The sequence below is a fragment of the Mus caroli genome, unplaced genomic scaffold (genome assembly GCF_978045245.1).
Source record: "Mus caroli unplaced genomic scaffold, Mus_caroli_1 scaffold_4, whole genome shotgun sequence".
NCBI lineage: Eukaryota > Metazoa > Chordata > Mammalia > Rodentia > Muridae > Mus > Mus caroli.
Window position 1 is genome coordinate 66,384,750 of NW_028227259.1, and position 22,967 is coordinate 66,407,716.

The 22,967-nt window shown below is 45.3% G+C and overlaps 2 protein-coding genes across 4 annotated transcripts in view; one reads left to right on the forward strand and one right to left on the reverse strand.

The window, feature by feature from the left end:
• Pgcka1 (PDCD10 and GCKIII kinases associated 1) overlaps positions 1 to 3,828 on the forward strand; it is an 86,435-nt gene extending 82,607 nt beyond the window's left edge. For all 3 annotated transcript variants that reach the window (XM_085836704.1, XM_085836703.1, XM_085836705.1), the window contains 2 exons: positions 793 to 846; positions 2,146 to 3,828. In XM_085836704.1, the coding sequence (XP_085692830.1) occupies positions 815 to 846; positions 2,146 to 3,055 (942 nt within the window). In that variant the 5' untranslated portion in view covers positions 793 to 814 and the 3' untranslated portion in view covers positions 3,056 to 3,828. The remainder of the gene's footprint in view (positions 1 to 792; positions 847 to 2,145) is intronic.
• A 9,918-nt stretch (positions 3,829 to 13,746) lies between these two features.
• Rell1 (RELT like 1) overlaps positions 13,747 to 22,967 on the reverse strand; it is a 61,350-nt gene continuing 52,129 nt past the window's right edge. The window contains exon 7 of the mRNA XM_021162445.2: positions 13,747 to 15,837. The gene's annotated coding sequence lies outside the window, so the exon portion shown is untranslated. The remainder of the gene's footprint in view (positions 15,838 to 22,967) is intronic.

Consider the following 22,967-nt stretch of genomic DNA (forward strand, 5'->3'; position numbering starts at 1 on the left):
CACCATTGCATACACTAGCAAGATTTTGCTGAAAGGACCCAAATATAGCTGTCTCTTGTGAGACGATGCCGGGGCCTAGCAAACACAGGAGTGGATGTTCACAGTCAGCTATTGGATGTATCACAGGGCTCCCAATGGAGAAGCTAGAGAAAGTACCCAAGGAGCTAAAGGGATCTGCAACCCTATTGTTGGAACAACATGATGTACTAACCAGAACCCCGGAGCTCTTGTCTCTAGCTGCATATGTATGGAAAGATGGCCTAGTCGGCCATCAATGGAAAGAGAGGCCCATTGGACTTGCAAACTTTATATGCCCCAATATAGGGGAATGCCAGGGCCAAAAGAATGGGAATGGGTGGGTAGGGAAGTGGGGGGTGCTATGGGGGACTTTTGGGATAGCATTGGAAATGTAATTGAGGAAAATATGTAATAAAAATATTAAAAATCAAAAAAAAAAGAATATTAAAAAAAAAAGAAAATAGATGCTGGAATGTATGTTTATTGGAAGCATTAAATTTTTTGTGGGTAGATTTATTAAACATCAAACTGTCATCCATAAAAATATATATTGTGGTACTTAAAAAAAAAAAAAAAAGAAAGTGGTTTACGTGAGTAAAGTGTAAGCATTCGAGAACTCTGAATCATGTGTGGCTTAAGACACATGGGGGGTTCTGTCTTCATGACTCATTCACTATCCTTTGACCAGAACTTAGGCTTGATTTTGAGTGTCTAAGAAAAGAAAGCAAACTTCCTTCTCACAAATATGGCTAATTCTTACTCCTTCTTTTCCAGATGGTAACAAAAGATAATCCAGATGGGGTGCAGGTGTTGTAAGATGATACAAAGGTAAAGTACACATATTGCAAGAGGTATTTGTAGTCACTGTGGAGTCCTATTAAGACCATGTCTACTTCATTCCTCCTTAAAATAGGGAACAAAATACCCATGAAAGGAGTTACAGAGACAGAGTTTGGAGCTAAGACAAAAGGATGGACTATCCAGAGACTACCCCATCCGGGGATCCATCCCATAATCAGCCACCAAACCCAGACACTATTGCATATGCCAGCAAGATTTTGATGAAGGGACCCTTGTATAGCTGTCTCATATGAGGCTATGCCAGTTCCTGGCAAATACAGAAGTGGATGCTCACAGTCATCTATAAGATGGAACACAGGGCCCCCAATGGAGAAGCTAGAGAAAGCACCCAAGGAGCTGAAGGGGTCTGCAACCCTATAGGTGGAACAACAATATGAACTAACCAGTACTCCCAGAGCTCGTGTCTCTAGCTGCATATGTAGCAGAAGATGGCCTAGTCGGCCATCACTGGGAAGAGAGGCAGGCCCCTTGGTATTGCAAACTTTATATGCCCCAGTACAGGGGAATGCCAGGGCCAAGAAGTGGGAGTGGGTGGGTAGGGGAGCAGGGCAGAGGGAAAGTATAGGGAACTTTCAGGATAGCATTTGAAATGTATATAAAGAAAATATCTAATTAAAAAAAAGAGCACACCTATAAGATAAGGCACAAAAATAGAAGAGGGCTCAAGGAAGAGACAAGTAGGAGGGTGGAGGTGGGGGACACTAGAAGATGGGGGGATGGATATAATCAAAGTCCATTATACAGAGGTATGAAAAAGTCATAATGAAGCCCATTGTTCTGACAAATGGCAGATGATAAAGCAACAGCAAAAATGATAGAAATAAATAAGGATGTAAAGTCAGTACATGTGACGGCTGCTTAAAGAGTAACCCACTCACATCATGGTGCAGTCAGTGCATTTAGCCAGCTCAGTGCCAAGACATGAAGACTTGGCTCCATGTGGTATCATTTAGAAACCATGTGGTCTAGATATTGAAAAGGAAAGCTCAGGATGTAAAGGACTCCTGAAGTGACATAGTGACCTCACGGACCAAAGACCAGTCACCTGTCCTGTGACATTTCATAAAAATTTGAGTGAGGTGAATCATAAGCAAAACAGATTAACTAATGACCTGACTTCCCAGGTCTCTTCAGCTCTTTCCATTAGCTAGAGATTTTTATGCCAAATGGACTTAGTCCTTTTAGATACAACGGAAGGAGCCAGATTCTTTGCCAGCTCCTCTGTCACCATGTCAACTAATTGATGTCTACTCCTCTCGCCCCCAGCTATCTCTTTGATCCAGTTCAAGTGCCCTCCCCTGGTTTTGTCAACGAAGTAAACAACTGCAAGTTGGAGGAAGATGACACTGTCAGACTAAAAGGCACCCAGAACAGTGAGGTTAAGGTGCCCAGGAATGCCCTGCACGATGGGAGCCTGAGCAATTCAGAGAGCAGAGGCAGTACAACTGGTCTACCTCACCAAGGACCGCTCCCCCAGGAGGACTCAGAAGAGAAACCCCGTGTGGAGAAGCAGGGTATTGTCAATGGCATCAGCCCCACTGCTACTCTGCAGTCGGTCAGGAGTTCCAGGCTCCACCAGGTTGACAATAGCTCCTGGGCCAGCAGCCCCTGGGTAGCCACCATAGACAGTGCTCACCCGGCTCAACCCTTCCTTGAAGGAGAAGACTACAGGAAGCAAAGCTGCCTGCTGCCCAACTTGGAAGGGACCCAGATGGTGGGACATGGAGACTGCAGAGCCCCTGCGGAGGCCTTGGCAGTGGCAGATCACATCCCATACATACCAGCCCCAGATTATCCCCAGCTCTGGAGCCCGGCAGTAGACAACGCAGACCCTGAAGAAAAGGATTGTCTTTTTGAAAACCACTCTGAGGTGGAGCCCCTTCCGGGAATTCAGCCCAGGGTGAGCCAGCAGGGTTTGAACATGCCCTTCTCCCTGAAGAGAAGCTGGGACTCACTGAATGAGGCAGGGACAACAGAAGTTCTGAGTGACTACTTCAAAGAGGAAGATCCCACTCAACCCACACCAGTGGCTGATTCTGGAAATGAGCGGGAAGACCCCCACACCTACAATGGGGACAGAGAGGGTATTGTGGTAGATGAGGACGCTGAGGTGGCAGAAGCCCTCGCAGCATTAGAAGCTGCTACCGCAGGAGAAGACGCAGATGATGCCGATTAGGGGGAGGGGTGAGGCGAGGCGAGGGAGCTGCAGTCACATGGAGCAGATAGAAGCATGTGCCCACTCTTCCAGCATGCCCCGGCAGCCTTGCCAGCTGGACCAGTTGTTTACATCTGTTATCTTCCCATTGCCAGTACCTGTGCCATGCTGCTTGCTGTATACGGCATCCCTCTACTCCGAATGCATTCAGAATGCTAGCATCAAAATAAGAGTGGGCCTTCATGTCCATGACCACAACAAGTGCGGAAGTTAAGCAGCTTGCATGCTGGCCCTGAAAGCGCCCCCCCCCCAGAACATCTGTCCAGATGTGCATGAGAATGCCCGGGACAGCCCCACACTTGATCCCAGGGGCCATTCTGTTTGAATGTATTTCTTTACCTTGTTTTTGAGAGCCAAATACTTCACCCAAGCTAGAAAAAGGTAACTATCCACTTAAAGTGCCTACTGTGTGCCAGAGCTTAACTTCAGGGACAGTCACCCAGGGAACTACTAACTAACCACTTGTTGAACATCAAGTACCCTTCAGGGTAGAGCAGACTTGAACTGTGAACAAATGGTTAGCCCTCCGCTGTGCTAGGAGAGCACCCTGACCTTAACTTTTTTTTACACTATTACTTTTTAATCTCCTTTGGGATATGGGAGGCTGGCCAAAATACTTCTCAAAACTGTCGTCATGTTCTAGGTTCGAGTTCCGGAGTGTTTTGTAACAGCCTAGCCATTTATGAAGGGATCTGTGTCATTAAATGTCTGGTTCTCATTAAAGCATCACGGCATATGTGTCTCCCTGTCTTGTGGAAAAGCTGGGTATAATGGTCTTAGACAGGATTAGTGACCATTGGTGCTCCCTTCAGTTTATACATGTAGACATTCATTTGCTTTGATGGACAAGGAAGGGCCAGAGATGGAACTCCCTCTGTGTCAAGGTGGTATAGTCCAACTTACACCAGGTTGGTTATCTGATCCCATGGCCAGATCTAGCTGGATAGAAAAGAGAACAGAAGACATCAGTCAAGCTGTGTACTTGAGTCTCCCAAATCAACTTGGAATATAATTCATGAAGATAAGAGAGAATGCATATTGATTTTTGAGGTGAGGAGCAGCCTACAGTCTCTGTCACATCAGAACTCCCACACCCCAAAGCCTATGGTAAAACTAACAGGTTTTGAGAGGCTCAAGGAATAATGCTGATGTTAAGTGTGGCACAGACGATTCTTAAGCCTTTGGTCCAGGAGAAGGGAGTCTTGACAGTTACCACCATCCCGATTTCTGTCACATCTCCAAAATGAACACAAAAAGGGAATTCGGACAGGGCCTGGGGAAAGAAGGGCTTGGTGCAGACAAGGCTTTCTCTGGTCCCAGAAGCACCCACCGCATATGCACATTAGGAACAGCTGCTAAGTTCCTCAGCACAGACAGCCTGACAGCTCGCTCGATCACACACTCTCTCTCTCTCTCTCTCTCTCAAGCTATAAAGATTCACTTTTGCAAAAAGCTGCTTTGAGAAGGTCAACAGATAGCCAATGACTTTTTCAAAGAACCGTCTTAACCCCATTCACCTTTTTACCCCACCCCAGGCTTCACCAGAGGGCCTCACATGGGACTCAGAACTTTGAGACTGAAGAAAATTCCCCATTCTGGCTCCTATGGGGTGGTCCTACTGCCACCCACACCTTGCTGTACAGGTTGTGTTCTTGGTGGCTCTTAACCCGACAGGTGATACTGCTGACAGGGAGTTCTTCCAGACAGTCTCAACATTTCGGTAAGCGTATTCGCTGTGAGGCACGTATTCGCTGTGAGGCACCAACTGAGATCAGGCCCAGACATCACAGGTCTCTACGATACTGAGCTAATTATATATAGCACATGGAATTTACCATGTTGTCTCAGTTTTAAGTGGCTTTTTTTTTGTTTGTTTTGTTTTACGTGTGTGTGTGTGTGTGTGTGTGTGTGTGTTGCATGCATATAGAGGTCAGAGGACAACTTGTGGCTTGTGGGAATCAGTTCTCTCCTCCTACTAGATGGAGCCCAGGAATGGAACTCAGATCATCAGGATTGGCAGCAAGCTGAACCAACTCACTAGCCCGAGATGGATTCATTATCTATCTATCTATCTATCTATCTATCTATCTATCTATCTATTTATCATATACTGCTTTCTTGAACTAAGACTTCCACTTAACCTTTCGCTGGTAGAAACTGAACTATCCTATATATGAAATTAAGTGTCACTTCTTGGTTGCCGAGGAAAATAGTTGCAGATCATTATAACTGGCAAGGCAGATCCTCAGAACAGTGAAGGGAATGTAGGTGTCTCGCATGGCACACATCTTGTCTGCACTCAGTGAGTGAGGCCACTTGCCATCTTCCCATCTCCCTTTGGGCCTCTCCCATCAGTCCATCCTTAAGGCGTGAGGGAGCTGTCAGTCCTAGGGAACTGAGCAGCAGTTCTAACAGGTTAACATTATACGCCCAAGATAGCACCAAATGCAGAGGATGAGCAAGAACTCATGGCTTGCTTGGCTAGTCACTGTTGGCATCCACGGCAGGCGAGGCAGGTTCTACTGTTGCCACTCCCGTTTGCACACGTTCTTTTTTAAAAAAATAATAATATTTATTTATTTATTTAAATTCACACATTTGATATATATATATCAAAGGATTCATATATGTGTGTGATGTGTGTATATATTTATATATACATATACATATATGTTTTTCTTGTTTTTTTGAGACAGGGTTTCCCAACACAGCCCTGGGTGTCATGATCTTACCCTGTGGACAGGGCTGGCCTCAAACTCACAGATCCACCTGCCTCTGCCTTCCAAGTGCTGGGATTAAAAAGTTGTGTGCCACCAGCCCCAGCTTGTTTGTCATATATCTTAAACATATCCAACCAAGCCTCCATCTCGCTCTAACCCCTCAGTACACCCCTCCCACCTTCACATCCTTTCCTTTTCTTCTTTTTAAACAACCCTCTGAATCCAGTCAATGCTGCCTGCCCATGCATAGGTGGAGATTGGACAACTTTTAAGTGTCCCACACACACCCCCTAAAGATGACGATACCAGCAGCCATCAATTGTCAGTAGCTCCTGAGCTAGGGAGGGGCTTTGCAAACCCTCTCCTGTCCATGCTGAAATGCTGACTGACTTTATCTCACAAGCATCTTCATGATGGAAAAGAGAATGCTCTCTCTCTCTCTCTCTGGCTTTATTTTACTTTTTCTCTAGATTATATGCATCCACTTAACAGCATTCTATTACGGCGACAGATACACAGAAGCTGACATTTGCTTATGGTAAGTGCTTTCCCTGGTTATGGAAAAATAGGCCTGTATTGTGGGCTTTTTGAGACAGGGTCTCATATAACCCAGGCTGGCTTCAGATTGACTGTGTAACCAAGGCTGGAGCCACAACCTCTTATGTGCAAGGATTTGTGCGGTGTGTGTTACTGGAGGATTTATGTACTGAGTGTGAAAAGTCCCAGCCAGGAGCAGTCTCCTGAAGCCCACCAGCCTCTGCATAAAAGAAACAAAACAAAACAAAACAAAACAAAACAAAACAAAACAAAACAAAACCACTGATTGCAGCCAGGATGCTGACTGAAGTCAGACACTCACATGCCTATTAAAGTAAGCCCCCTGAAGTCACCTATCTGCTGTCCTTCCCACTAAAGGAACTACCAAGCAGGTGCCATTGGCCAAGCTCAGGTTTGGCACTAAGTAGTAGCTAAGTTTAACCACCTTTGCTGAATGAAAGAATAAATGCTCTGCACGTGGCTTGAGGAGACGTCCCTCAAGATTGCCCAATGATGTCTGTGTGTCAGGTCCCGGTGACATATACGCGTGTCTGCTATCTAGAGGAGCATGGGCCCCATGAATCAGGACCAGTTTTCCTGCAGGCAGTTCCTCCCACACTGTTCTGCTCTGTTTGAACCAGGCTCTCTGGTGAGCCAGGAAAGGGGGGGAGGGACACAGAGTAGGACAACCAGTTTTAGTCACTTGAGTGAGGATCCCAATGGAGAGCCAGTGCTTAGGCCAAGCTGTTGGGGGGTTGGTGACATTAGTTTTCATTGATCTTGAATTTAATCTTTAAAATCCCAAGGAAGGAAGGGCAAAGGAGATATCCTTTGAGGAGCCTCTCACTCCCCTTTCTCTTGACCCCAGATGTGGAGAAAGCACCCCTTTACCTAACAATGCAGGCAAGAATCATGGTGTTCCAGTGTCCAGAAGTCCTGACCCCAGAGCCCTTGCCCAGAACCTCACACACACACACACACACACACACACACACACACACACACACACACACACACGAGATTTAGTCATATTCCCCCTAGAGTCCCCTGCGTCTCTTGCTATGAACCATAGGTTTAAATTTCTTCCCTTTTTCTGGGCCTCTGTGAAGACGGCCGTGAAGACGGCTCCTATTTTCTAGCATAAACACGGACCCTCTGCAACTTTAGTGCGCCCTGGAAATGTGCACTGTTTGCCTTTTCAAAGGAAAGAAAAGGAAAGAACACAGATATCTAGACCTCAGACCTTAGAGACTTGCTGGACCTTGAGTGGGTGGGTCCCTGACATCCACACTGTGATGTGGGCAGGTCCCTAGCCTTGCCTACCAACACTGAGGTGGTAACAGTCATAACCACCTTGCTGACCTCACACAGGTCATCAAGAACAAATACTGAACACTCACCCTACACCTGCACGTTATAAATAAATGCACTGTCTTGTTCTGGTGTGGTTTCTATGTCATAGAGCAATAGTAAGAGGAAGAAATAATTAAAATATCAGAGTGGACTCTTTCCTTCCCATACCACTGGGCCTATGAAACCACTGGTTTAGAAGAGCAAATGAACTTGAAATTCTAAAAACACTCTGCAAATAAACAGGGTTAATATTGACCAAATATGCAGCATCTCTCTCTCTCTCTCTCTCTCTCTCTCTCTCTCTCTCTCTCTCTCTGTGTGTGTGTGTGTGTGTGTGTGTGTGTGTGTGTGTGTGTGTGTGCGCGCGCGCGCGCGCGCGCGCGCGCGCGCGCGCACTTGAAAACGCGCATCCAATGCCAGTCACCTACCACTGTTCCTTCACTGGGACTGCTGGGGAGTCACTTTCAGGCATTTGGGAATAGTTAATATGAAACTAAACTAAAGGCCAGAAAACAGGGAAAGAATTTCACTTATTTTCCTTATCAAAAACTGCACATTCCAGACTGCTAATTAGAGTGCTTAGTTAGAACCTTGCTACTTTGTGCTTGTGACTCTTCCAGAGGAAGAGTCCCCACATCCCAGGGCCTACATCCCAGAATCCACATCCCAGGACCCACATCCCAGAATCCACATCCCAGGACCCACATCCCAGAACCCACATCCCAGGACCCACATCCCAGGACTCACATTGGGCCACTCATGACCAATGTAACTACAGCTCCATGGTGTCTGCCTCCATCTTCTGGCCTCCAACTTTCCCAGACACATGTTCACGTACATGGCAGACACACAGGTTCTAACCAAGTACTCTAATTGGCATTCTGGCACATATATATGGCAGATGCATAGACACATACAAATCTAAAGCAAAGAAAGGAGAATCCTGATGCTTTGAAAGCAAAATGATATGAGGAATGTATCATAAAATAACAATGTAACAGCGGGACCTGTGGTACATATCCATAATCCCAGCTCTCCAGAGGATGAGGCAGGAAGGTTGTGAGTTCAAGTCTAGCCTGGGTTATATAATGATTCATTGTCTCAAATGCAAAGAAGCAAGCAAGGAAGGAAGGACAGATGGACAGGAGAGAGGGAAAAGGAAAAGTCTGGGGGTATTGCTTGGTTAGTCACGTGTTTTCCCTGCGTGTGCAAAACCCTAGATCCCATTCCAAGTGCTTCTTGTCTAAAACGATGACTGAAGAGCAGCCAAAGGCTTAAACTATGAATTTGCAAATCCAGACTCATAAAGGTTTTCATGACATCAGCCATAAACCAAGTGACAGTCTAGCAAAAATGGATGTCATATTTAAACTATCAATTATTTATTTATGGCTTACTTATTTATAGCAAGATGACATAACTATATACACACTACTTCAAAAGTAATTTGCTGGGATAGATGGCTACTGGTTGAATTGTTGACTGAAATCCTCTCCATCAGTTGTGCCTGCAAGGAACTCCTGCCTGGGCGTACTGAGACCCATTGCTCCAGTCGCATCCATGTGTAAAGCAGGGGCGATGGCCAGGACTCCCTCTGCACCACAAGACGACACTGAGACATACAGTGCTTCTCACCTGCCCAGCTCCTGGCAAACCATCACAATTAGCTGTCTTCTGGTCACTTGGCTAAGGTCACTGGCTCACTTTCACAAGTCACATTCAACATCGTAGAAGCTAAGCCTTAACTGCTACACACCAAAGCTCTCCAAACCACTTCTGGTGACACCCATCTCTAAAGTGATAAAGGGACCCTTTCCCACTTACATCATCAATTATCACCCAACACAGAGGCACTTATCTGGAACAAACTTTATCCCCTTTATTTCATCCCGTACTGACTGGTGCACACACAGGAGTTGACCCCACTTAGACTTTTAGGTCACATCACCCTTGAAGTGAGTAGCTCATATTAAGATGGGTCTTTCTTTTAGCGTTCCTTATTCACAAGGGAATCGTGTTGAGGGCCCGTGGGGTCTTAAAAGATCTGGAGGCTTCACTCTCATGAACAAACTGTTCATTTCTCAAGTGACAGCATCAGGTCTCGAGACAGAATTAAGGAGTGAGTTGTGTCTTGTGCGGTTGCGTTGGTTACCCTGAGAGCGGGTCCCCTGGAGTTTTTCCTCTTCTCTGAGTCTTCCTTGGCCCATCCCACAAACGCTCCCGCTACAGTGATGGTGCACCTGCCATTGTCCAGTGAACATCAAGGGCTTTATTAAATGTGGCTGCTAAGCTCAGACTTTTCAACCTCCCAAACTTGGGAGCAGTGAAGCCTTTTATCCTTTGAAACCATTCAACCCCAGGTATTTTGTTTATAGCCATACAAAACAGTGGCACCAATACCCACTAAAACGGCAGTGCCTTCTGGGAGTTTATGGGCAGGCTATGGCACGCATCACGATTTTGTGTGAATTTTCTACTCCTGAAAAAAGCACAAAGGGATCCCTACAGCAAGCTGGGTAGCTAGACTAATTAAATCACTGGTGCCTGGGTTTAGTTAGAGACCCCAATGAAGTAAAGAGAAATTTAAGACGCTCAGTATTAACATATGCATGCCCACACACATGAGAATGTACAACACACAGGCATGTCACACACACACACACACACACACCACATTCACATGCAAAAGTAAACCAACCCTTTAATCCCAACACTCAGGAAGCAGAGGCAGGGGGATTTCTGAGTTCGAGGCCAGCCTGGTCTACAAAGTGAGTTCCAGGACAGCCAGGGCTATACAGAGAAACCCTGTCTCGAAAAACAACAACAACAACAACAACAAAAAGCAAAAGTAAAACAACAAGCAAATCCACTGTGCAAACGGTGGCTCGGGAAAATGCTAAGCCTCAAAGAAGCCAAGAGCCTGGTTCCCAACATACAGCGTGAGTGGCAGAGGTAAGGCTCAGCTCTACATCGAAGGTCAAGCTATCTCTCTGAGTCCCAATTGCTTAGTCACACCATTTCTATGACAGCATTTAGGGCCTGAGGTTCTCTCCACAGTCATTCCCGCCTTCATCTGTGTTCACAGGCACACAGGTGGCCTCAGACAGTGAGGAAGCATTTGACGGGAAAAACAAGATAGATTGACAGGGTCAGAAAAAAAAATGATCAGGAAAACAACCAAACTCGCTCCTTTACTCCCATTAGCTAGCTAGTGATATCCTTTATTTTTAAAGGTTTATTCATTCTGCCAACACATCACCGGGGTTCTGCACACCAGTACACACAAATGGCTGGATTATGCCCCACTGCAGTTCCTACATCCAACCAGAAGAGGGGGACAAAGTGCTATCTCTCTGCAAGGTGGATGCTCAGTGTCAAACACTTGGCTACAAAGCTCCAAGTTGTGGGAACCCCATTTGTAAGTCCCCTAACCTTCATTTTTTCAACTGTAAGTTTTGGATAGCGCAAGGCTGGCCAGCAAGACAGACTTGAGAAGGAAATGCAGAAGTGTGCAAAACCATAAACAGTGCCCCACTCCCAAAACCATAGATCCTCCAGGAGCCCAGATACAGAGAGCACTGACCACGGGCATCCAGACTGGCCATGATTTGCCACATTCCCAACACTGACAAACGTGAAATCTAAATAAGGTCTTGGCACCCCTAATCTGCATCACACGAATACCCAGAAAGTCTGATTCAAAACAAAGTATGTCACCCCAAGTAACCCCTTTTGGCTGTGAAGTGAGGAATCCGGGGAATTTCCAGGATCTTCCCTAGTGCACACATCCCAGGTTTCTACTTTTCCTGGGGTGACACTTATGTCAGCTTTTCCATTTCCTCGACCTATGACCAGGCAGTACATCTACACACACTCCAAAGTATTACTCAAATAACCAGTTTTGTGGACACCCGAAGTCCAAAAGCAAAAGCAGCTGTTCATGGTGGCTCTCCTGGGGTAGTTTTCAACTATGTGCATGCCTGCATTGAAAAAGTTCTTATATAGTAAGAGTGGTGTTTCCTACAAAGTTGAAAATAACATAAGGTTAAAATGAATGGAACAAGTACGGAGTCAGAGGTACCATGTGGACTTGGACTCTTAACACACAGAAACACAAAGATGTGTATACTATATGGGTTACTATACAGAGGGCAGAGGCTGCGACACCCAGTATCAATGAGCACAGCTTGTGTCCTTATTTTCAAAAATACCGTTCTCTAGCAAAATGACTTAGGGCTCCTTAGATACGCAGTTGGTCCTAAGACTGGGATGTTGAGGTTTGGTCTGTTGCTATGAATTGTAATGCTAAGTGAGGGGGGAAAGACTTGGTTGTCCCATAGAGTCCCCACATAGATTCAGGTTATTTCTGATTGGTGAATAAAGATGCCTACAGCCTATAGCTGGGCAGAATTGAGATAGGTGGGGGCTTAGTGTTCCCGGCAGCATTGGAGTTGGAGATGATCACAAGGGGAGAGAGAAAGGTGGAGAGGGGAGTAAGATGCCGTGGGTCAGGAGTCAAGAAAGCACGGCCCTGAGGGCTGGCCAACTGGAGTTAAGAGCAGCCCAGATGAAACAGTAATAACTCAGGGTTATCAACAGGAAATAGATTTTAATAGCATAGAGGGTAGATATTTGCCCAGCTGTGCTGTTTTGGGTTGTTGTAAATATAAAGGTTCCGTGTGTCTTTTATCTAGGAAAAAAATGGTCAAAGTCAGGGTAGAAACCTCAAATTGAGATTAAATATTTTCTACCAGACTGGGGCAAGGAACAAGAAAACAAGAAGAGCCTGGGGCACCGTCTGGGTCAGTAAGTAATAAGGGGCTAGAAATAGGCGAGACAGAGGAGTGTGGGGGAAGGGGAGAGAGAGAGCACCATGCCAAAGGCATCAATCTGAAAGAGCTTTCATTACAGGCACCATCCTTGAGGGAATGGAGTTGTACGCCCTTGTCCTGCTCCCTCGTACCCAGAAAAAAAAAAAAAAAAACCCACATTGATACTGAAATTTCAACACCTAGAAAAGGACTCGTGTGACCCTTCTGGGAGCTAGGATCTTTGCAAATGTAACCAAGTTAAGATGAGTTCTTATGATGGAGTGCAGTGGGCCCCTAAGCCAGGGGGCAGATGGCTTTAAAAGGAGGGATAGGACATACACGCAGAGAAGGATATCTTCAAGACACAGATCAATAATGATGCAGAACTTCAAACCAGGAAATGCTGAGAACTTTCTAACACCTCCCTCAGAATACAGGGTGGACCTAACCCTCGAGAAATCATCGTTTCTAGCTCTGGCCTGAAATAGCTTTCTATATTGCCTTAGTCGCCAAGCTCTTGGTAACTTGTTGATTGGAGTCCTGGGGAAGCCAACTCCAATGGATGGTAAAGCTAGCAGAGGAAAATGTAAACACAGGTAGGTTACTAGTCTCCTCCCCAAGTATCTTCCCTCTTCATTACAGAGGTACAAATAGTAACTGTAACATACTGAAGCCTGCGAGACATGACAACCAAATGACTGGCTGGAAACCACAAGATGACACATGTCAACTCCATGTTCCCTGACATGCAGCATCCTTACCAATGCAAAACCTCAAGTTTCTCCAATGAGAAAGTTCTCCAGCTCAAATGGAAGGACACTGTAGAGAGCCAAGCAGCTTACTAAGGTGTTGTGATCAAGAGACTGGACTAGTGAGCAGTCTTCGAAGATGATGCAATAACTCAGGGCAAAGTGGGAATCCCCCTCCCCCGCCCCCTCCCCTGAGTTCTAATTTGTTTATCAATCTTGGACCAATGATGCTTTCTTAGTCATGATCATGTTCCTATGGTGATGTAAGATGTTGAACACTAAGATTAGCAGACTGAGGGGTACACATAAACTCCACACTGTATTTATTTCTCTATGTTCCAAATCATCCATGGGGCGGGGGCAGGGCAGGGGGGAGGTAGAGGTGCTATAAAAGGGGAAATCCAATCAGACCAGCCTAACGATGACTCAACAATCTAAGACTTAAGAAGCTGGTCCTGTAAGATGTAGCTCATTCAAGCACGCTGGTTTAATGCTTTTATTTTTAACTCTGCTTTGGTAGTACAAAATTCATAAAAAGTACAAACCAGACAGTTAAAAATACATTTGACACTGGAAACCAAAAAATTTTCCTTTACAAAATGTTTTACATCGAGGTGGCAACCGAGTGACTCGTTCCTTTACACCAAGAAGCGGCCCATCATTAGTGTCGTGGACAGTGAACTTGTCGAGGATCCTCAGAACTTCTGAGGGAGGAGGGGGTAGGAGGAGGGACCCTAAACGCCAACTGTGCTGGGAACACTCAGGATTCTCACCAGACTGTACAAACCAGGACAAAGCTTATGTGTTGAATGTATTGAATGTTTAATTTTTGGCATTTCTGGAAGCCAGTCACCCATCTGCTCAAGTATTAGAAAATGTTTAAAATGTACTCTGGGTATATAAATACAATCTTAAATATCTTTGCTTATTTTTGTTTTGTTTTTGTTTATTGCTATAGAAAGTGCTCTACATTGAATAAAATTAAAAAATAATTAAAGCTGAAGAATCTTACATATTAGACCATCACCATTTAAAGGACGTAATTTTTTTTTTCTTTTTTGCAAAATGTATAGTTTTTTTGTTTGTTTGTTTGTTTAAGTAAAAATACTGGCTTAGCTGCACAAACATTACTCCCATGAGTACACACTCTACTTCCTGGACCACAGTGAACCTGGCATCCACACTGGCATCTCTGCTTAGTAGACACAACACACATACCAAGTCACTAGCTGCCAGTGTGGGTTCACATCAAACTGCATCTACCACTCACATAAAATGTTTGGGAAAAAAAAAAAAAGTTAGTTTGTGTCCAGAAACAGAAATTTTTTTAATAGAAAATGCTCTGGGGTATATTTTTAAAAATCCCACCCCCCTTTTTTCTATTTTATTTTTGTATAGCCAAATTAAAAGCAAAAAAAAAAAAAACAAAAAAAACAAAAAACTGAAAACCACACCCAGTAGTTAATGTATCACACCAATGGAAGTAAGGCATAAAGCTTGCCACCCCGCCACCCTCCCGATCCCAGACCTATGTACTTTGAGGCGTTTCATAAAACAAGGCCAAGAGAGAGCCCTACCAGGCAAGAAGCCCCTAAGACTGGTAGAGCATGCCCGAAAGTGCTCTACCAACTGAGTGATAGCCCAGCCCTCTCTTCACTTTTTTTGTTGGAAGACAGGATCTGGCTCAGTCACCCAGGCTATCCCCTGAACACTCTATAACACGGGGAGCCTTAAACTTGCGGATCTTCCTAGGAAGCCTTTACTAAGCATCAGCTACAGCAGGATCCTGAGTAAAACAGCAGAAGTCTCAGGGCGTGTTTGCATAAGAGGAGGGTTTTGTTTCGGCCTTTGGTTGCCTTTAAACCTTTTTCCCTTTTACTCAGCCAGACTAAAAGCCAGCTGTGTAGATTAAGTTCAATAAAAGCAGTCATGGTCTCTGTATCTTCTAAGTCACCAGAGAATGACAGGGGGCAGGCTGACGGGAGCAGGAGTCAGTGCTGAATTCTTGTTGGTCCAGGAATCTTTAGTGCAGGGTGCCTGTGGTTCCATTGGATCCCGTGACGTCCTAGGGGATCATTTTCTGGGCACGAGATGTTTTCCTGGGACCTTTTGCAGGCAAGAGTCTTCTGTAACGCCCCAACTGTGTGTATGAAGATCTTAGCGCCAATGTCAACATGGAATCTGGGGTGCAGGAACAGATGTGAGCACGCCAACACAAGCTCAGGCTGGAAATGGCTCCTGTGTTCATAATGCCATGAGTCCAAGGGAGTAGCTGCCTGGGTATGGACAGCCAGGAATGTGCAACTGGGGACGGTTGTCTAAGAGGAAGAGCTCTGTCCTTCTCAGAAACGGAACTAAAACTTTCATCACACCTTTTAAGCCCAAAGCTTCTTTCAAAGCAAGCTGAATTCTGTGTCCAGCATAGCAAAAATATGCCCTTTTGGGTTTGATCCGCATGCCCATTGACTTCATGATAGAAACTGTATAAAACATATATAAAAATATTCCCTAGGCGACTTCATTATCTCGCAAGTTCGGAGTCTCTTAGAACTCTTCAAGAAAGCCAGCAGCTGCTGCAAGAGAAAACAACAAAAAAGAGGAAAGCTGTGACAAAAGGAGACATATCACGTGCTCATCTGCCCGAGTTAACAACACAGGAAAGCTGCGATCCCTCCTGCCCCCAGCCGACCCACCCGCTCATCCCTGCCCTCATTATACCCTCCAGCTAGAATTCAGTCTAAGAACACCTAAGGACCTCCTCCTCATCACCAAGAAACACTAGAGCAGCAGTTCTCAACCTCTCGGTCACAACCCCAAAAAGACCTTTAGAAAAACATAGATATTTACATTAGGATTCATAATAGCATCAAAATTACAGTTACGAAGAAGCAACAAAATCATTTTATGGTTGGGGTGTCACTCAGCATCAGGAACAATATTAAAGGGTTGCAGCTCTTCACAGAAGCCCCCACGGCAGCAGATACTCCCACAGCAGCAGATACTTCCACAGCAGCAGATACTCCCACAGCAGCAGATACTCCCACGGCAGCAGATACTCCCACGGCAGCAGATACTCACTCTGCCTGTGATCCCTGGTTTACTCTCCAGGGAATAAGGATGTTAAGCCCTGCTTCCATGCTGTCATGTCACACGCCGCAGGGTGATGGCCTCAGTCATACTTATAGAACAGCTTTCTATGTCCCAAGTATCTCCTGTCATTCACAGCTTTCATACCCTTTTAGGCTCCTGAAATTCTCAAGATGCCATTGTATACTGAAACATGCATGCTGTGTAAGAAACGTACACTAAGGAGCAAACCTTTATTAAGGAGCAAAGCACTCTCATCTGCCACACGTGTTTGCCGATAAATGCTGAACGTAAGAGAGAAGAGGGCAGTTTGCAGAGATACGGAAGACTAACAAACGTTAGCCGCCACATCTTAGTTTAAGAACATACTATTCACAAGCCAGATCTGAGGGACACAGACTTCTAATCTTAGCTAGAGGCTGAGGAAGGGGAATCCTAAGCTCAAAGCCTGTGTGGGCTGCACAGTGAATTCAAGACCAAACTGGGAAGCTTAACGAAACCCAGTAAAAGGGGAAAAAAGGGAAAAAGAGGGCGGGGGGTGCTCAAAGGGAGAGCATTTGCTTAGCATGGACAAAGCCCTGGGTTCAATCCCCAGCAACTCGCATATATGCTGGAGAGAGAAGAAGGGAGAAAAGGAGGAAGGAGAGGGAGAGGGAGGGAGAACAAAAATGTACCCTTCAAGACATGTTCTCTAAGATTATCCACTATTTTAAAGGTATTTTTATTGTATAAGTATGTGAGTTTGCCTAAACATATGTTTGTGCACACAATGCATAGCTGGTCCCCATGGAGGCCAGGGAGGGCATTAGATACGCTGGAACTGAAGTTAAGGATGGACACTGAGAACTGAACCCAGGTCCTCTCTGAGAGCAGCCAGCGTTCTTCACCACTGAGCAGTCTCTCCAGGCTCCAAGGTCATCAGTTCATATTTCTCGACATTCCTGATATTCATAGTGACTTATGATGGAAGGGGAGGAGCCTGATTTTTTCCAAAGAGGATGAATTGGATGAAGGACCACATGGAAATGAAATACTGTCCCCTAAAACGTCACAAGTCAAGCTTTTAGTTCTAATGAAACAAGTGGTGTCTCTGTGGAGCTGACACATGGGTTTGTACCTGGGGACAGCCAGTGAGTGTCGTTTTCGGGAAGGACTCAGTAGACAGTTAACATTCTAGCACAGAAAAGGCCACAAGGAGACCTTGTAGAGAAATGTAAAAGTGCCACACACACACACACCCAAAAGAGTTAAAAAAAAAAAAAAACTATGTTAAGAATTTTAGGACATTACCTAGAAAGTATGTATTGGGCTGTATTATGGCTGCTCTGTAAGTGACTTTTTGTATCCTGAAAGTCACAAAGTCCAGGACAATGAGGTCAGGCCTGGAATACAACAGCTCATCAGAGTGAAAGGGCATGGTAATCCATACTTGTAATTTCAGGAGTCAAGAAGCTGAGGCAGGAGGACTGCCACAAAAATCAAGGACAACTGGGGCCACAGAGACCTTGTCTCAGAACAAATAAAGAAGGAAAGAAAAAAGATCATTCCAACCCAGAATTTATTCCTTGACAGCATCACAGAAGGTCCTACTAACCTCCAGGGGTGGAAACTACAGACCCAGGGGGTGCCAACAAGAGGGTACGATCAAAGGTCTAGATTCAGACCTAGATCCTTAGTCCTGGCTGCTGAAGGTGGCTATCCTCTGGCATCCCCAGCAGGGCAATGAAGTTTGCCCTAAACTGACTGATACTCAGTGTTTATCATGGTACCCAGCAGCCAAAGCCTCCAGCAGGAAGGTGAGCATCAGTCCTCGGCTCTAAACAGACACTTCTAAAGCTGATCTTAAAAACTGCCCCGTGCGCTGTTATCTCTGCACAAGGATGTGGAAAATCCAAACTGCTGCTTCAGGACCTCAGGAACTACGCAGCCAAGAGAAGGCACCTACACAGAAGCCCTTCCCATCTGGTCTCTGCTTGGTGCCAGGTGGCAATGAGCTTCCCGGTAAACACCCGTCTCACCCGTCTCATCATAACAACAATTTAGAGAGGGAAAATGACACCACACACTCACAGATATGATCAGCCTAGGACCCAGAAGCCGCACCCAAGGACAGCTATAGAGGGCTCAACAACACAGAATCGTAAACTCCCTTAAACATCAAGATAGTGTGTTTTGTCTTGTTTTAGGGCAACTCAGTTGCGCTGCTCTCAGTTATGAGTCGTGTGATGTCAAAAGGTCAGCATGCCAATGTCCAACTGTGGCCTACTTTCTGTGGATTGAAAGGAGGTACCTAAAAAGTGTGGAGTGCATTTGGTATGATTTTTTTTTCCCCAATAATTTATTTATTTCTTCACTTCACATCCTGATCGAAGCCCCCATCTCCTCTGGGTATCTCCCCCACACCCCTCCTCTGAGAAAGGGGAGGTTGCCCTGGGTATCAACCCATCCTGGCACATCAAGTCACTGCAAGATTAGGCACACCTTTTCCCACAGAGGCCAGACAAGGCAGCCCAGTTAGGGGACTGGGATCCACAGGCAGGCAACAGAGTCAGGGACAGCCTCCAGTCCAGTTGTTAGCGGACCTGCACACATCTACTAGATATGGGGGGTGGGGGTGGGGGGAGAGAGGTAGTAGGTCCAGCCCATGCTTGCTCTTTGGTTGTTGGTTCAGTCTCTGGAAGCCAAGGGTGCATTTAGTATGTTTTAACAATCCTAAATTCCATCCCTTATTTTATGGGAAAGGGACTGGATCCTTATTGACAAGTAAACCCACTCTGAATTGGTATTTCTTTACCACTTCAAACCAGGGCTAAAAGAACCCTTCTACACTGGCTAACAAAGATCAGAGCTTCATGGGGCCGGCACAGAAGCCACAAGAGCCCAACAAGAATGGGCAGAGGGTAGAGGGTGGCCTCCTCCGGGTGTCCATCTGCAGAAAAAGACCCCTGCTTCAGAAGCTGCCTCTCTGTGTGGGGGAGATGTGATACAGACTTAGACAAATGGACGCCCAAACTGGGAGAGATTAAGCAAGGCTTCGGTGCACAGAATCCCCACTGCTTCCCTCATAAAACAAGACTGCTGGGAAGAATGGACTTAAGTCACTAGAGATTCATCAGAAGCAAGAGAAAAGGTCGGCGCTTCTCTGAAAGTTGTAACTTATATTCAGCTATCTTAACTGCAAAGACAGTTGATAATGCCATTGTCAAAGATCTCAGTGAATTAAATCCCCATTGAAGAAAACCTAACATTCTCTCCAGTGGCTGGACTTAAATTAAGGAAGCTGAAAGGAACAGGTTCTAACACTGTCTCATGTTATCTGTAACTGAGAATCTTGGGTCAGAGGCTGCCTTTAAGTTTCCGTCATTTCTAGAGTATCAGCACAAAGATCTCTATCCATGAGACGCCCTGGGTGACGGCCTCCATCTACCTCCACCCTCTGAACCAGTGGCCAGGTCAATTGGCTTGCAGCCAGACATGGTGAGACATGCTGATAATCCCAGCACTAGGGACTCAGAGGCAGGAAGACTGCTACAAGTTCAAGGCCAATCTGGGCTGTAGAGTAAGAGTCTACACAAAAACAAAAACAAAACAAACAAACAAACAAAAAAGTCTATACAAAAAAACACAAACTGAAACAAAAACTTACCCAGTGTCCTCCAGTCTCAGAAGGCTCCATTTGGATGTGAGCTTACTGTCAGGCTCGTTTACATCCATCGTTATTAAAAGAAATATAAGACTGAAGCACTTTAAATTTCATTATTAATAATGTTGGGCTGTCTCTCTGTCTGTTTATCTCTGTCTCTCTCACTCTGACTCTGATCTCTCTCCTGCCCACCTCCCACCCCGATACACACACAGAAAGGGTTTCAGTCTTGGCAGGAACTCACGATGTAAACAAGGCTGGCCTTGAAATCAAAGATATTTGACTGCATCTGCCTCCTGTGTGCTGTCATGCACCACCACGCCCAGTCTAAATTGGGCATTTTTCACATTTGCTGATCACTGTATTTTCAATAACACACAGCTCTCCTATTTTGATGAGGGGTTTAAATAATTAAAACATTAGCTTCTAAATACCAATCATGAGCAAGAATTTATAGATGGATCATTGTGGGGGGGCGGGGGGTAAAGCCCTTAGAGATGTTTCTACTCAAAATCAAAATACTTAAACAAACAAAACCCTAACAGACATTAGTGAATAGTTTTTGCAAATTCTCTTCACTTCTTTTCTGAATAACGCCCAGAGAAATCATGCCTTAACAGAGCTGGAGTTTCTGATGCTTTGCTTGCTCTGGGAGTCTTCAGGTTGCCCCTCAACTGGGTTATGCACCAGTAGCAATGCACATTGTCAGCAACACTGGGTTACCCAAGTGCTGAGAACTGGACACTTCAAATTCTGCAGCCCTCCCTTCGGAAAGGGAGACTTGGGAGGAATTTCTGCCACTGACGTCTAGTGTGGCTCCAGACCTAGAGAAATGAGAACTGAACAGTCCTGAGTCTCTGCTCTCCTCTGACTTCAGTCTCCTCTGAGCTAATACAGAATAAAATGACTGCATAGCATCACCTTCTTCTTCTGGTGACGATGAACAGCACAGCCATGTGTCTAAGGAGCTGGAGGGCAGCTGACTGCCTTCAGTCAGCATCTACCTGAGGATGGGATGAGGGTCTACTAACCTAGCCTCTCTGAGCCTCAAGGGAAACAAGAAAAAATATAACTCATATTCATATATATATATATATATACATATATATGTATATATATACATGTGTACATATATATATATATGAAACCATTTAAATAGAGCTCATCTGATATAATACAAGCAGAGTGTTTCTTATGGGAAGTAGTTGTTGGGACCATATATTTCTAATTTCTGAGCTTGTTTTTTTGTTATTGTTGTTGTTGTTTTGGTTTTGGGTGGGGGGTTGTTTTATTTGTTGTTGTTTTTTTTTTTTTTCCCACTGTGGACAGGCTTGAGGGTACACTGTGATAGGATGAGCTGGAGGAGGTCAGAGGCTAACTTGCAGTCATTGGTACTCCCTTCCACTCTGTGGAGTCATGGGGAATCAGGCCACTAAGCTTGGCAGTATGCACCTTCACCTGCTGAGCCATCTCTCCGGTCCTGCTGAGTTTTCAGGTTTTGTACTACGTTGTGAGCACGTGAAACCTGGACTGCTCTTAAAAAACAAAAACCATTTTTTTGAGTCTTATATTGGTGCCCAAAAAGGTTTTGACTCTGGGACATTCTGGATCTCAGATTTTCAGATTAGAATAACACTCAGCTATTCAGTACCAAGGATCACTGTGACATGCCTATTTGACAAAGAGGCCGAGGTGGCAGCAGCAGCACTGCCATGTGTCTAAGATACCAGCTGATGAGATCAGAATTCATCCCAGAGCTCCGGTGGAGTCTATAGGTACTGCACAACCTGTCCGAGAAAACAGGCAGTGCATTTTACTTTGGCTAATTCATGTGCATAGATGTCAAAGTATCGTGGTACAAATGATGAAAATGAAAGTACTGGTTACAACTATCGATACCATAATTAAAAGGAAAAAAAAAATCTCCTTAAGCATTTTGTTTTCTGCTTCCCTTGGGCTTCCCAAGGTCTGTCTTTAGGTACCCGAGGTCCCTGAGTCTCCGATGCTGCAGTCTATGATGAACAGAGCAGAGATATTACAGCTCCTTTTTTCCTATGTCTTATCAAAGGGCTGTCAGGGCTAAAATGTGTAGTCTTACACACTGCTGCTCCCCATGGCCCAGCCTAGCACAGTGCCTGGCACCAAAAAGGGGCTCAATAGACTCTTTTGAAATAGAATACTATGTCTGGGTTGAACCATTGTTACAATCGCCGGTCCTTTTAGATCTAAAGGTTTATGACCTTGGCCTCGCTGGGACAAGACTGAATCCAGTGCCCACAAAGCAGAGCCAACTTTGTCCAGGCAGAGATTTAAAAGCGAACCACATCAGATGATTCCATGGGGACCCAACAAGGCTGTGTGTCTGTGGTGATTTAAATGAGAATGTTCCCCCATAGGCTCATATGTTTGAATAATTGGTTCTCAGTTGGTGGAACTGTTTGGGAAGGATCAGGAGGTGTGGCCTTGGTGTATTGCTGGGGGTGGGCTTTGAGGTTTCAAAACTCTATGCCATTCCCAATCTCCTCTCTCTCTCTCTCTCTCTCTCTCTCTCTCTCTCTCTCTCTCTCTCTCTCTCTCTCTCTCTCTCAGATTAAGATCTTAGCTACTGTTCCAGCTCCATGCCTGCCTGCCTGCCTGCCTGCTGCCATACTCCCCACCATGATGGTCATGGAATCAAACACTCTGAAACTGTAAGCCCCCAATAAACTGTTTCTTCTATAGGCTGCCCTAGTCATGTGTTCTTTCACAGCACCAGAAGAGTAACTAAGATGCCACCCTTGGGAGAAAGCCAGGGGGGTTGAAATGACCACTACTGTGAAGCCATAGGCATGTTTCTGTTTTTTTCCTTTTCAAGGAGAGCAACATTCTCTCACATTCCACAGTCACCGAGCATCTGAGATCTGGAGTGTGGACTTCTTCCCACCCTAAGAGCCTGGGAAAGTAAGTCCTAAGCCTGGCTCCCCATCTATAAAA